Genomic DNA, 15095 nt, shown 5'->3' on the forward strand with positions numbered 1-15095 from the left:
ATGCCCTAAGGGAAAGATCAGTTTGGAATGTTAAGTTCTCCCTAATGTTTCTCCCTTGACATTTGATTTTACCTGGTAATCCCTCTCTTGTCAATTCTTTGGTGCTTTATTTATAAAGATGTTTATACTATTTCATCTACATTTTTTTGTTTCCTTTATTCTGGGAGTTGGTTGGACTGCCTAGCTTATTTGCTAGTTTACCCCACTAATCAGTATCAGTGTGTGTAATGGAAAAAGTTTAGGCCCTCTTTCCCAAAGAGTTTGAATTTTCCCTCAGAATCCTCTTACTACATTGGAGTTGATACACAGAATCATGTCCGCTCTTGGAGGAACTTTCAGGTCTCTAGCTACCAGGAGGACCAACTATTCTGGTTTGCCTGACTGGGGGGTTTCTAGATACAAGACTCTCCGCGTTAAGCCTGGAGAAGTTCTGGTCCTGGTCATACCAGAGCAGGTCACCCTCTCAGTTATGACTCAGCTATGACATCACTAAGTGTAGTGTGAGTAACCCACTCTCTTTTCTCGGAGGAGGAAAGGAACCATCACACTTTCCAGTGGGGACAGATAATCCATGGCCCCATAGCTCCTTAATCTTTCCCCTGCCTGTTAGTTGACCAGTGAGATGGCTCAACCGTACTGAAGTAAGTTCTCTGGGAGACTTGATACTGACGGCATTGGTGCCACTTTCTTGAGCCCAAGTCTGAATGATCTTAAGAGGGCATTTCCCTGGCCAGGAAGCTTCTAGAACAAAGATGCACTAGATGGAACCGGTACCCTTTCCTACCTCCACAATAAATGTAAAACATTGTATGGAGCTCAGGTTTTTCTCCTGCAGCACATTCCATGATTCATCCTGCTGGCCTAGCCCAACATCATCTTGCAGTGGAGGAATAAAAGACCAAGGCAGAGTGTCCTCTCTTCATTTTCTTCTTGTAAATTGTTCCTAGTGAACTTTATACATATACCATATATGCTACTGGTACTTACGGCTCTTACCCCTGCATAACATCTAGGATTACTATAGCACAACACTGGGTATTCCCCACAGTGAACATTTACTGCAACTACTACTCAGTGACAGATAAATGACAATTTCCTCTAGCAAAAATTTGGAGCTTTCTGCCTGAACTCAGCACTAATGGCTTGTGTCCATTGCAATGTAGTAGTGTAACATTCTGACAGAGAGGTGTCAAGGGGGAGAATCAGGGACTAAATGAATTAAATAGAAACAAAGGAAATAGGATCAGGACTAGAACAGAACAAAGACATTTCCCTTAACCACATCTGGCTAAGAGTTTTTTCTTATTAAAGAGAGCAGCAGATCTCAGTGGATGGTCCAAGGATCCATGGGGTTCCCAAAATCTTTAGGGCTTTTCCAACATCATTATTATTTTCCTAACATGACAAAGATAATTTTTCACTCTCCTGTTCTCTCCAGTACACAGTGGAGTTTTCCAGAGGCTCTGTGATATTTACCCTGATAGAATGAACGCAGAGGCAGATATAAGGATCCAGCTGTCTTCTAGTCAGACATATTCAAGAAGTTTGCAAAAATGTAAGGCAATGCCACTCTTACTAAACCTTTTTGGTTTTGGAAAATATTTTTATAGATAATATGCTATTTATTTTTAGCATGTAAGAGATTATTGTTATTTTCAAATGAACTAATAAATAATTTGATTGTATTTTAATTTCACAGGCAATAAATATTAGCTGATAAAAAACAATCTAAACCAAATCTCCTTCGAGGCCTCAATAATTTTTAAGAGTGGAAAGGGATCCGGAGATCAGAAAGTTTGAGAACCACTGGAACAAAACCTATAAATTAATACTGGAGAGTACACTGTAGTTAGTTCCTGTATTGTGTAGCTGTGTCACATGTGTATTAACAGTATTATCTGCTTATGAAACTATATGTGGTTCATATAGTTGGGCTATATATAGTGTGGGCTAAGTCATTTTCAACTAACCATTTTTAAAACTCATTCCTTCATTTGCTCATAACAAATATTTGAGTTTCTACTCTGTGGCAGCCACCATGGTAGGTTTTGGGGGTACAACTGTGAACAAGATGCACTTCCTGATTTCAAGCAGCTCACCAGATGGAAATAGCAGATCAATCAACAGATCCTCTCCACAGAGCATGAGGAGAGCCACAAGAGGGGGACTATGTGAGGGTGGGCAGCTGCTCCGGTCTAGGGGAGTAAGAGGGAGGAGTTCCCAGAGGTATTATCTGACCTCTGACCTGAGGGACAAGCCAGAGCTAACCAAGGAAGGACACTTTAGGAAGAGGGAACCACACAGAAGAAACAGCGCTCTGAGACATCTGGTAATATACCTCCTGATTATAAGTGGACAAATGTGACTAATGTGCCTGCTGATTTCACTGGGGATGAATTGTGGCACGGGCCTGAAGGCTTCATTGTGGTAGATTTAGAGTGACATTGGCTCAAGGGAACTATTCCTTTCACAAGGTCTGCCCTCTGCCCTGTGGCTTAGAAGTAGATCGTGAAGGCTGAGCAGATCTACCAGAAGTCCAGAACTACATGAAAAAAGCACATTTCCTGACTGGTGGGCAGGAACTTATGGACAGTGAGTCAGGAACTGCACGGATAGTAGAACGTGCTCTGTGGTCTGCCAACTTTATGGGGATTCAGTCACCTTGAGCCACTACTCAGGTCGCACTCGTCTTCATTCATTGCCACAATTCCCGGAGCTATAATGTAAGTGCAGTTTCCCACAGATCACTGAAAGCATCCCCCAGGTTTCAAAGTAGTTCTCTATCCTATGGCAGCAACAGTTGGGAAACTGTAGATTCTACCTGTGGAACACAAATCAGAACAGTAACGGTACCCGTGATGGGAGCCTGGGTGGCTCAGTCAGTTGGGCGTCTGACTCTCGACTTCAGCTCAGGTCATGATCTCAAGGTTGTGAGATCGAGCCCCTGTGGGGCACACTGCTGGGCATGGAGCCTCCTTAAGATCTCTCTCTTCCTCTCCCCTTGCCCTTCTCCCCATTTGCACACTCACTCTCTCGCTAAAAAACCAAAATTTAAAAATGGAGAACAGCGGTAATGAGAACTGATATAATAACCTAAATTTTTTCAAATACATAAGCCTTTGCAAAGAAATTCAGTCAAATATTTTATTATAGTAAATATCTGGGTCACCAAAGTACTGGTTTGCTAGTTGAATGACCAACACTGCCACATTACCTGAAACAGGCATAGACAGACCTGAGGCATGACTCCAAGGGAACTCAGGCAATAGGGAACCCAGTTACAGGTTCAAGGCCAACCGTAGCAGTAACTCGGTGCTATGCCCCCCCAATGAGAGGTTATAGCAACCTTTGTAGCTCCTTTCTATCTTAAGTCTAGATTGTCCCTAGAAGCCAAATACACTGGGATGAAACAGATGAAAAATTAGTTAAAATTAAGAGTTCAGTTATAGTACTTTTCTGATGAGGACACTTTTTTTTTTTTTTTTTAACCAAGGAGGTGAATGATCTGTATACTGAAAACTATAAGCCACTGATGAGAGAAATTGAAGAAGACACAAATAAATGGAAAGATATCTCATGTTCATGGACTGGAAGAACTAACATTGTTAAAAGGGCTGTACTACTCAAAGCCAATACAATTCCTATTAAAATTCCACTTTTTACAGAAGGTGCTTTTTACCAAGGTAGAAAAAATAATTCTAAAACTTATATGGAACCACAAAAGACCACCTCCCACCAAAAAAAAAAAAGGAAAAAAAAACCCAAAAAACAAAAACCAAAAAAAAAAAGCAATCTGAGAAAGAAGAACAAATCCGGAGACATCACACTTCATGATTTCAAACTATATTATAAAGCTATAGTAATCAAAATAATATTAGCATAAAGATAGCTAGGGGTACTAGCATAAAGACAGACACATACACCAACAGAAACAGAGTCAAGAGTCCAAAAATAAACCTATGAATAAACGGTCAACTAATATTTGACAAAGGAGTCAAGGACACTCAATAAAGGAAAGATGGTCTCTTCAATAAATGGTGCTGGGAAAATTGTACCTTCACATGTCAAAGAAAGAAACTAGACCCCTATCTTATGTCACTCTTAAAAATTAACTAAAAATAAATTACAGACTTAAATATAAAGCCTGAAGTCATAAAACTCCTTGAAGAAAACATAAGAGAAAAGCTGCTTGACATCGAGCTCAGCAGTGATTTTTTTGGATATGACAACTAACGCACAAGTAACGAAATAAAAAATAAACAAGTGAGAATACATCACATTCAAGAACTTCTGCACAGTGAAACAACAAACAAAACAAAACAGCAACTTATGGAATGGCAGAAAACATTTGGAAATCATATATCTGGTAAGGGATTAATATTCAAAATATATAGAGATCTCATAAAACTCCATGGCCAAAACAAAATTTAAAAAAACAACAACAAATAATCCAATTAAAAATCAGCAGATGATTGAGACACCTGGGTGGCTGGGTGGTTGAGTGTCTGACTCCTTGTTTCAGCAGGTCATGATTTTGGGGTCATGGGTTCGAGCCCCATGTCCCGCTTCCTGCTCAGTCTAGAGTCTTTTTGTCCCTCCCTGCACTCATTGCCTATGTGCACATGTGTGTGCATGCTTTCTCTTTCTAATAAATAAGCAAAAATCTTTAAAAAAATGGGCAGATGATCTAAGTAGACATTTTTCAAAGAAGATATTCAAATGGCCAACAGGTACCGGTAAAGCTATTCAGCATTGTTAATCATCAGGGAAATGCAAATCAAAACCATTGATAAGCTATGGCCTCATGCTGGGCAGAATGGCTTTCACTAAAGATAATAAGGGTGGGCAAAAATGTGGAGAAAATGGAGTGCTTGTGCCCTGCTGGTGGGAATGTCAATTGGCTCAGCCACTATGGAAAACAGTATGAAGTTTCCTCAAAAAGATTAAAAATAGAATTACCATATAACCCAGCCATTCTACTTCTGACCATTTATCTGAAGGAAGCAAAATCACCATCTCAAAAAGCTATCTACAGCCCCACGGTCACTGCAACCATTGTTATTCACAATGGCCAACAGGAAACAACCTAAGTGTCCATTAACAGATGAATGGATGGAGAAAATGTGGTGTATCTATAATGGAATAGTACTTGGCCATAAAAAAGAAGGAAATCCTATGATTTGTGACAACATGGCTGGGTCTTGAGGACATTAAGCTAAAATAAATCAGAGGAAGACAAATACCATACCATCACTCGTATGTGGAATCTAAAACACCGAACTTAAAGAAACTGATTGGTGATATTGGTGATTGCCAGGGCTGGGATGTGGAGTGAGGTCGGCAAAGTGGATGAAGGTGTTCACAACACATAAACTTCTCATCATAATACGTGTCCTAGGAATATAATACACAACATGGTGACTCTAGTTAAGAATACTGTATTGTGTATTTGAGAAATTGCTAAGAGAGCAAATCTCGGACGTTCTTATCACAAGAAAACAAATTTTGTAACTACGTGTGGTGAGGGATGTTAACTAGATTTTCTGTGGTGATCACTTTACAGTATACGCATATATCAAATCATTTTGTTGTACACCTAGAGCCAATACAAAGTTCTGGGCAATTACATCTCAATTTTTAAAACGGATACATGAAAGCCACTACACATAGAAATCATAGGAAGATACAAAATTATTCCCCTCAAGCCAATCGCAGGATAGCATCACTCCAAATTTCATGGCTTACTTACACTTACTGAGACCAGAAAATAAACTGCATTGGAAAACAGTAATAGACAAGCATGAACAAAACCCCTTCCGTGAGAGAGTTGTCAATTTCTATAAAATGACTGCCTCCACTCCACCTAGTCTCCCACTTCTCCATCTAGGTGCGATCATCAGTCCAGAAACCTCCATTTCTGGAAAAAAGTACCGTGGCAAGAAACAAAGAAAACCCAAGACAGCCGCAGAGCCAGCCGCCTCCCGAGTTAGCAACAGAATGCCTTGGTAGGAGGGAGGGGGTGCCCAGTGGTGACCTTGCTGGGCCCAAAGGTCTGCCATGGAAAATTGGTCATGAGAAGACCCTTAAGCAGACTCCCTGTTTGGAAATCACGATCCCCTAAACCAATTCTGAGCATGCCCAAGGCTCCTGGGCAGCAGGGCGGGTGGGAGGGGGTGAGGTTTGTGATGCAAGATCTTGCTGCTTGGCAACAAGTGAGGTGCTCCACAAACTTCCAAACAACAAAATAAAACATGATTGGTTTCCCTGTGGGCAATGTAATAGTTAACAGTTAACAGCTTACGGTATAAATAAAGAGGCCAAGTAGGACTATGGGTTCTGTTCACAGTATCGGCACTCAAGGGAGTCGGATTATTTCTCTGATGTCGCTAATGAAGTGACAATATGACATTTGCTTCCCATTCTAGAAAAACATTTTCAATTTTAATGACAATGTGCACGTTTAGTTTGTTCGGAAAAGCAATTCCTAGACTTCGGAAAAGTGACAGAAGGGGGTGGGGAGAGAAGAAATCAACTATATACTATACACAACTATACAACTATATACTCAAATAATGGAGGCAATTTTTATAGGCCAGGTATCTAAAAGTAAAGAGTTCAAAATAATGTTATTTTTCAGCACATGGTTTCTGTGAACAGCTAATCATAATTTTTTTCCTTGCCTGCATTCCCAAGTTGGTTTCATAGAAGGCTTTATTGTCGTCCCAGAGCATTGTCTTGCATTAATTTCTATGACAAGGAACCCAAAACACATGGTGCTGAGAGTAACAAAACAGAGTAAGGGAAACAGTCATGACTTGGCACAAAGTGTGACAAGCTGTAAAAAAGGGAATGTTTCAATATCTGAAGTGGTGTTGACTTCCTATGAACAACCTTTTCTCTTCTAAACAGTATCATATTCTTTTCAAGCACATTTGGAACGCAAGTCAAGCTGTGTTTTATTTTTGATTATAATAAACACAGTCAGTTTCCTGTAACAAAGACGTACTAGTGGTGACCAGTTGAAAGCCAAAGTACACCACCATAAGCTGGGCGGGGGGTGAGGTGGCGGGGCCTGGGGGGTGGGTAGTCAACAGATAAAATAAAAGAGCAGCCGTCTGGAAAGTTCTCTTAAAAGAACATAAAAAGGCAGTGTTTTCTTATGAGACTAACACAGAATGCCAAAATATCTAGCTGGGCTCTTTTTTTGTTGTTGTCACTTATGGCAATTTGTAACTAAAAATAGCAAATCCTTCAAAATAGTGGGTTCTCCTATGTGTGTGTGTGTGTGTGTGTGTTTTAATCACCATTATAAAACTCAAAAACTCTGGACTGTTCTTTAAATGGTAACACAATTTCTTTTGGAAGACTCATCTATGTGGCAGCTTATTATGTTTATCATAGTACTAATCAAACTGTTGTCTTACAATGATCATTTAAAAATGTTTATAGAAAAAGGGAAGGGGGTGAAGAGATACAAACTCCCAGTTTTAAAATAAATAAGTCACAGGGTTGCAAAGTACAGCATGGGAAATAGTGTCAAAAATACTGTCACAACGTTGTACGGTGACCACACTTACGATGGTGAGCATAGCTTAATGTATGGAATCATCCACCGAATCACTATGTTGCGCAATTGAAACTAATATAACATCGTGTGTCAACTATGCTTCAATTTAAAAAGTTTATAATTAGGCATGCACTTAGATTGACCAAGGGGAAATCATGGTTTATAGATAAAGTTTATAAAACTTTCATGATTAAATTGAATTCCTGATCTCAAATTCATTAGGAAATAATGTAAATCACCTTACCATTTCTTGAACTAATGCTTTTTCATACTCAAGCTCACACAGTAATCTGTCTCTACCATCAAACAGCTAAAAGAGAAGAATATTACATTTTGATTAAAGGAAAGAACAGAACGCCTAAAATTCCTCCTCAGTAGAATTTAGCAACACATATTTTGATTTTAAACAGGAGAAAAAGGGATTATAATACGATTTAGAAAATTTAAATGTCTGTAGATTCTCATGTAACAATAATACATTATGATACAATTACTGTATTTTTACTAGAAAAGCAAGCAATATACACACAGGAAATGCCAATTTATTTATAATCTTCCTCACACAACCCCAACAAAATGTGCATCTATATATAATAAAGTAAGTAGAGTCTGTCAAGAAGAGCAATTTTGCTTTTCCTTTATAGGACCCATTTCTTTTATTTTAGATTTTTGTGTTCTATTTCGTGTACATCAGATTCTATTCATGCCAGCTGAAAACAGCCATCAAAGAGCGTACACTCTAGGGACACTCTACTTCTACGACTTGCCTCACTGTCTTCAATGATTATTTGCCATTTGTGTATATTTATATCACATTACATTTTATACACTGATATAATATAACTGATATATATCATGATATGTATTATCAATGATATATATCATATATTATGTATTATATATCAGTTATGTAATATATATATGCATATATGTATATGACATACAATATATGTCAGTGATATATTATATACATATATTGTATGTCAGTTATACACGCTGATGAACTTCAAACCTTGGTTCTGACATCCACTCAATTAATTCATATATTCATCATTTAATACACATGGATGGAACACCTTTTAGATGCCAGGAGGTCTATGTTCATCTATGGAGTTACAGAAATGAAGTAGAACAGAACATTTCCTCTGGAGCATCTACAGTATGGTAGGACAGCAATGTGAAAAATGACCATAATACATAAGAAAATATGTTAATAATCCATATTTTCAGGTGGTTAAAAAGCATAAAGATCCACATATCCCAGCAACCACATTATAATCAGATCAAGTGACCAACCAGTTATAAAGTAGAAAGGAGAGAGTAGAGATTGACTCTCAATTTCTCATCTGTTCTTGGGATTGATGAATCAAGTCATTCATTTAAGTGGGGGAAAACAGCAGAATCCAGGTTCAAGGTGTAATGAGTTCAAGTCTTGACAGTGAGTTTGATGCATATGTAAAGAATTTTTTCAGCAAACATTTCTTAAGCCTGATGACTAAGAATATAAACAAGACAGTTCCCGACCTCAAGAGAGCAAAGAATCCCGGGTATGCAGGGCCACAGAGAGAACTTCTAATTACCATAGGAAATGGATGGGGACTGTTGAAGTGCGTGTAACACTGAAATTAAAGATGAAAACAGAGTTGAAACTAGAGACGGGGTGTTCAGGGTAATCATGAAGCAGGAGAGGAAGTTTGGAATCACTGGTAAGCAAGCGTGCCAGTTATGGGAGAGACTGACATCAGCTAGAGAGAAAATGAGGAAGACCAAGGATAAACAGAGTTCCCAAGAATGGCATTCAAGAGGAAAATGGAGGATAAGAAGCCACTGACAGGAAGGAAGGAAGAATCGTGTGACAAATCAGAAGTGAACATTGGTGCAGACGAGTCTATGACACAGCCAGTAGTCCTGTCACATATGACAGATAATCCAGGAAGGAAAAAATCTAAGAAGGATCAAAGGCGATATGAACCTCACTGTGACCTTATCCACAGGAAAAACTAGCATCGGGGGAGTGAAAAGGGGGCTGGTAAACACAGATTTCTTTGAAATAGTATTTGAAGTACAGTAAATGGTAATGGGTTAGGTGTGATTAAGGTCAATGGATAGCACCAAGATAATGGTTTCACCGTGTCATAGGCCAGAGGGAAATTTTAAAAGGCATAAGAGTGAAAGGGGCTGATGAAGAAAGTTCCAGAAGAGAAGGAAGAGATGATCAGGGAATAGATGGAAGGATGAGTCAGGGCAAAGAAGAATGATCCTGTCTGGATCAAAACAAGTAAAGGTAAGGCTAGTTAAGATAAGCCACAGAGGAAGAGAAAGCAGAAGGGGGGGAAAAAAAATCAAGTGTTTGCCTTGTTTTCTGTGAATTAGGAAGTAGTGTGGAGGATGGAATATGGAAATTGAGAAAAGTAATGGTAAGATTAGAAGAGCTGTAGGGGATAGTAGGAAAGGGTGTTAATTAGATCCAAGTAAAATGATAGACAGAGAGAGGGTGCATCCACTCTGGGTTAAAACCCCATACACTTGGAAATGCCACCAGCAGGTAAGGATTGACCCATCTCCACGGGAGCAGGGCTGAAGAACAGTGGGGACTGGCTAGATAGGAGCCTCTGAAGGAACACAGCGGTATAGTTGATAAGGTGTGAGGGTCGACTGCAGGGTTAGGGGAGGTAATGGAATGAGGTGGAAGGAAAGGAAAAGATTCTGTTTTGAGTCATCATACCTTGGTCTGAAAAGGAGTGTCACCAAATTTTCAATGGGTGTCAAAGGCCATTAACCCCAATCCTTCCTGCCTCTTAGATCACTCTTCTCAGTGACCTCTTCTGCTTTATGTCTCCACTCTCTTTCATCTTTCCATTGGCATCATTCAAAAATATTCTAGTTTCTTCTTTAAAAAATGTCCTCCCTCAGCCTCACGTCTCTCTCCAACTACTCCCCTACTTCTCCCTGACCAGCCACAGCCCAACTTCTAGAGGGCTGCCCACACTCACTGTCTCCACTTCTGCATTCACCCAGTTTCTCACCTGCTCCCACAGTTTCAGGAAAATCACTCTCATTAACATCACGGGGGTCACCCTGTTGCCAGACTAATTGCCTGATCTTCCCTTTTGAGCTTTTAGCATGGCTGGTGGCAGGACACACTGCAAAGGAAATCCTCCCTTGCTTTGCTTCCAGGATGTCCCCTCTCTGGCTTTCCTCATTGCCTGTTCTCATCTTTACTCAAATGCTCACCAGCCTGAACTTCTCTTTTACCTCTCCTGCCTTCAACCAAATCAATGACCGTAGAGTTTACTGCCTAAACATCCCTAGAATTCATCCTTCCCAGTCATCCCCAGCGTCACTGTCCTCTTTCTGTTTCAGATTTTACTTTCCCTGCTTTATCCAAGTAACCTCTTAACCGGTCTCTCTGGTTCTAGATTTTCCTTCCTCCTGCTCATTTTCTTTCTGAGACATGAATCCAATCCTTCCCCAACGTTTAAAGGTCCCCCATGGCCTCAGAAGGCAATGCAAATCCCTTGGCACGATTAATAATCCCTGCCAGGAGCCCTGCTTCTTGCCACCCCTGACTCTCACATACCCTCAGCTGTAGGCAGTCACATGCACTGACTTCCCTTCTGCATGTTTCTAACCCTTCCCACCTCCCATGTCCCCTTCCTGGCGTATTAGAACCGCTCTTCTGGGAGTCAGCTCAGACTCCTTCCTCCAACCTTCCTGGACCCCTTAAAATCCATGCTGGGCTCTCCCACGAGGCCCAGAGCAATCTGTACTCAGTCTTACACTGCCCTGCCTCCTGATGCTGACCACACGCCGGGCTGTCATCTCTGACTTCTGGCTGACTCCCTCCCAGAAGGATTCGTATTATGGCCACGGCTGGAATACAGATTCAGCTGTTATTAGATTATTGGAATTTTAACATGAAAGTCACTGAATATCATAAAAGACAGTGCTTTAAGCCCTGATGGGTGGCAAGAGATCAGCTTAACCAGCTACAGGCCATTTTCAACTTCGTTTTCACTGAATCCAGGGGTAAACAAGACAAGGTGTGTCTTATCCTGGGGCTTCTGAGCTGCTCACCTGTTCCCCCTCTTCCTGCCCCAAGACAAATGCTCATACATAGCTCACTGGATTCCTACCTCATGCTTCAGCCATACCAAATCACAAAAGAGTCCACAAACACATCTCACACTTATGCATTCATGCTCTGAACCCAGCACTTCCACCCTCCTACCTACCTGGAAAGATCAGCTCCACTGAAGGAGTGTGAAATAGGTGTGGAACTGTGTGTGAAGCCTTTCTAGAACCTTCCAGGTAAAGCTAGACATCTTTTCTCTATGTACATACTTCCATTACAGTCCACGTCACACAGCCCTAGGATTTTTGTCTCTTGCTCTAGATTTATTCTGCTCTACAGCAGGGCTGTGTGTGTGTATGTGTGTGTGTGTGTATGTGTGTGATTATTGTATCTTGACAGTAGCTTAATGCCTGGCACTAAAAGGATTTAATAAACATTACTGAATTAATTGATTTAGTGGAGGATATTGGAAACCAAACCAGTAAATATCAGTTCACATTTGTTCAACAACTCCTGACGTGCTTTCCAATCAGCAAAGCACTTGGATGCGCATTATCTCATTCTACCCTCACAGTAAGCCTGTGAGAGACAGGAAGTAGGATAAGGCACTGGCCCAAGGGACCACAGTGGCAGAAATGAAAGAGGAAACCAAGGTTCAAGAGTCTTTCTGCTCAATACCAAATTGTGCCTGTATTCAATGTTCTGTGGTGGTCCAGTACATATAAAGAAAAAAAGAAAAGAGAAAGGATTTAAAAAATGATCAATCAGGCTAGGAATCTGCTATATTTGTCTAGGAGAGAGTTGTGAATTAAAAATATGGCCTAAGATATACTTATACACATATATATGTATATATTTTGAATTTTATAGTAGCCTTATTAAAAAAAGTAAGAGAAATATGAGAAATTAATTTTAATAATATATTTTTATCCAAATACTCATTCAAAATATTATCATCTCAATGTGTAATAATCAATTTTAAAAAGCACTGCTGAGATATTTCACTTAAATGCAGTCTTTGAAACCCAGTGTGTACTTCTCACATACAGCATATCTCAGTGTCGGAGCTAAAATTTCATCAGAAATACCTGATCTGTATTTAGATTGCATAAAGTTTACAGAAGAAAAAGCAGATTCACATACCAAGTTATTTAAAATATACATAAAGGTTTCCCAATAAACTGAAACAAGTATCAGTTTTTAAATTTAAATTAAAAAATTAAAATGAAATATAATTAAAAACTGAGTTCTTCAGTTGCACCAGATACAACTCGTATGGTCAGCTAGCTACATGGGGCTACCACTGGCCGGTGCGGACCTAAGGAAGCTGAGGATGCATTTAACTGGAATCTTTACACTCACACAGGGTATATAACTTGTCATTCGAATGGGTATGTCTCTTTCTAATTGGTGGTATTGATGGTTTCCTAGTCAGATTTTTTGCTTTAATTTCTTGCACTCCTCGCAGAGAATAGTAAGGTTCCACAACTCATCTCTACCAGTGACAGGATAGAATGAACACTTCTAGAAACATTTAAACCTTCCTTGGAGGCTAAGTGACACTGGAAAGCTGGGACTATCTTTTCAGTTGTCGACATTGATGCCAAGAAGGCTAAACTTGTCTGTCCACAGACTCTTGTTTTCTCTGCGAGGATGGGACTCCTGCTTTTTCTGCTGCAAATGGGACAAGTGCAAGAAAATGAACTTGCTCCGCAAACCCCTGTGATGGGTCTGGTTTTCAGAGAAAACATCTCCCACCTCTGACCCTTCGGGGTAACCAAGTCTTTAAAAAATAGTTTGTAAGAGGGGCGCCTGGGTGGCTCAGTGGGTTAAGCCGCTGCCTTCCGCTCAGGTCATGATCTCAGGTCCTGGGATCCAGCCCCGCATCGGGCTCTCTGCTCAGCAGGGAGCCTGCTTCCTCCTCTCTCTCTGCCTGCCTCTCTGCCTACTTGTAATCTCTCTCTGTCAAATAAATAAATAAAATCTTTAAAAAAAAATAGTTTGTAAGAGTAATCTTATTGAAAACCTAAGAATACCCTGAACTGTAAAATCAGCTTGAAATTTGGACCCAAACTTAGGCACAGGTGGCTGTTCGCTGGAAACACTGCTAGTGCCTCTGCAGGACTGAATGTTTCATTAAAACTGAATATTATCCAGTTTCAATTAATTTTCATTTTCAAACTGGCACTCAATTTGGTGAGAACATTGATGTTTATTTGGAATAAATCAGGGATGTAAATACACATTTTCGCCTGTAAATTTCCTGAACTCTAAACACATTCTCATTCTATGAATCACTCAGAGAGCATCTGTCCATGTGCACCAAGTACTGTGCTCAGCACTGGGAATATTCCAGAAACGGAGATGTTACCATCTCTGCCCTCATGAGGCTAGCAGTGCGGCAGGGAAGATGGCCCTTCACTGAAAATGTGCTGATAGCTAGGATGGGATGCTACCACAGAGAGTTAAGAAAGCGCAAAGCAGGGGAGCCCAACCTGTGCTGCTGTGGTCCTCCTGCCTTGGATGCCCTGGGAGATCTTGACCTTGCTGACACCAAAAGAAATCCTGTTCAAAATGCAGATTCCCTGCATAGCATAAGCCCAGTTCATGTGCAAACACAAAAATGAACATGAAGCCCCATCTGGGCTGAAAACAAGATTGCTCATTCTTAATAATAGAATTCTCCCACTAGCCCATCTTCGGACCCCTGGTGTCATATAACTTTCCAGTTCCTTACAGTCAACAAGGTAGATAACTCAGTTATCCCAAAGAAATGAACTATCTGTACATTAATTCATTTTCAAGGCAGAATTCTTATTGATTACCAGAGACCTTACCCAAATCACGGGAGAGATTAAATGCAGAAAGTCCCCAAGACAAGCGGGACACAGTGTGATCTCACCCGTCGTGCCGGTATTTCAATGTAAAAGAGTCGTTCGTCAATGTAAAAAGTTACAGTACCTTTTGAATAGTTCTATGATTCTTTTCTACCTTCTCTTTCAGAGTTATAATTTCATCTTCTGTAAACAAAAGGAAAGAGAGGCCAACCATGAAATTACAAGCTTACGGCCCTGTATTCAAGCTCCCTGCTTCAGGGCAGGCTGCACACTGCTGGCAGGCATGGCGGACGCAAGTCCTAGCAGGACTGTGACCTTCACAACTGCCCTTGACATTCACAGCCTTCTTCCTGCTGTTCAGAAGGCTGGTCAGATAGGGATTAAGAACTAAGTTCAAGATCCAAGTGTGGCTGAGGGCTGAAAGCTTTTGATCGATACTAGCAATGGACATTTTTGCTGTTAGTCACAGCCAATGCAAAGTGCTTTAGCAGGTGGCACTTTATGACTCAGAACTACCAAAGCCTGAAAAAGTGGTATCACACCACGTTAGAAGGGAAATGAAACTACACTGATATGGTATATTTTATAGTCAATGGATACTGTAATCTATCTGATT

The 15095-nt window shown here is 40.3% G+C and overlaps 1 protein-coding gene across 1 annotated transcript in view; it reads right to left on the reverse strand.

Moving 5' to 3' along the window:
• Positions 1-15095, reverse strand: part of C6H10orf67 (chromosome 6 C10orf67 homolog) — a 146880-nt gene that overhangs the window by 72443 nt on the left and 59342 nt on the right. Inside the window, exons 7-8 of the mRNA XM_032349620.1 lie at positions 14604-14662; positions 7812-7877 (exon numbers count right to left, since the gene is read on the reverse strand). Coding sequence (XP_032205511.1) covers positions 7812-7877; positions 14604-14662 — 125 coding nt within the window. The remainder of the gene's footprint in view (positions 1-7811; positions 7878-14603; positions 14663-15095) is intronic.

The sequence above is a fragment of the Mustela erminea genome, chromosome 6 (assembly GCF_009829155.1).
Source record: "Mustela erminea isolate mMusErm1 chromosome 6, mMusErm1.Pri, whole genome shotgun sequence".
NCBI classification, from domain to species: Eukaryota; Metazoa; Chordata; class Mammalia; order Carnivora; family Mustelidae; genus Mustela; species Mustela erminea.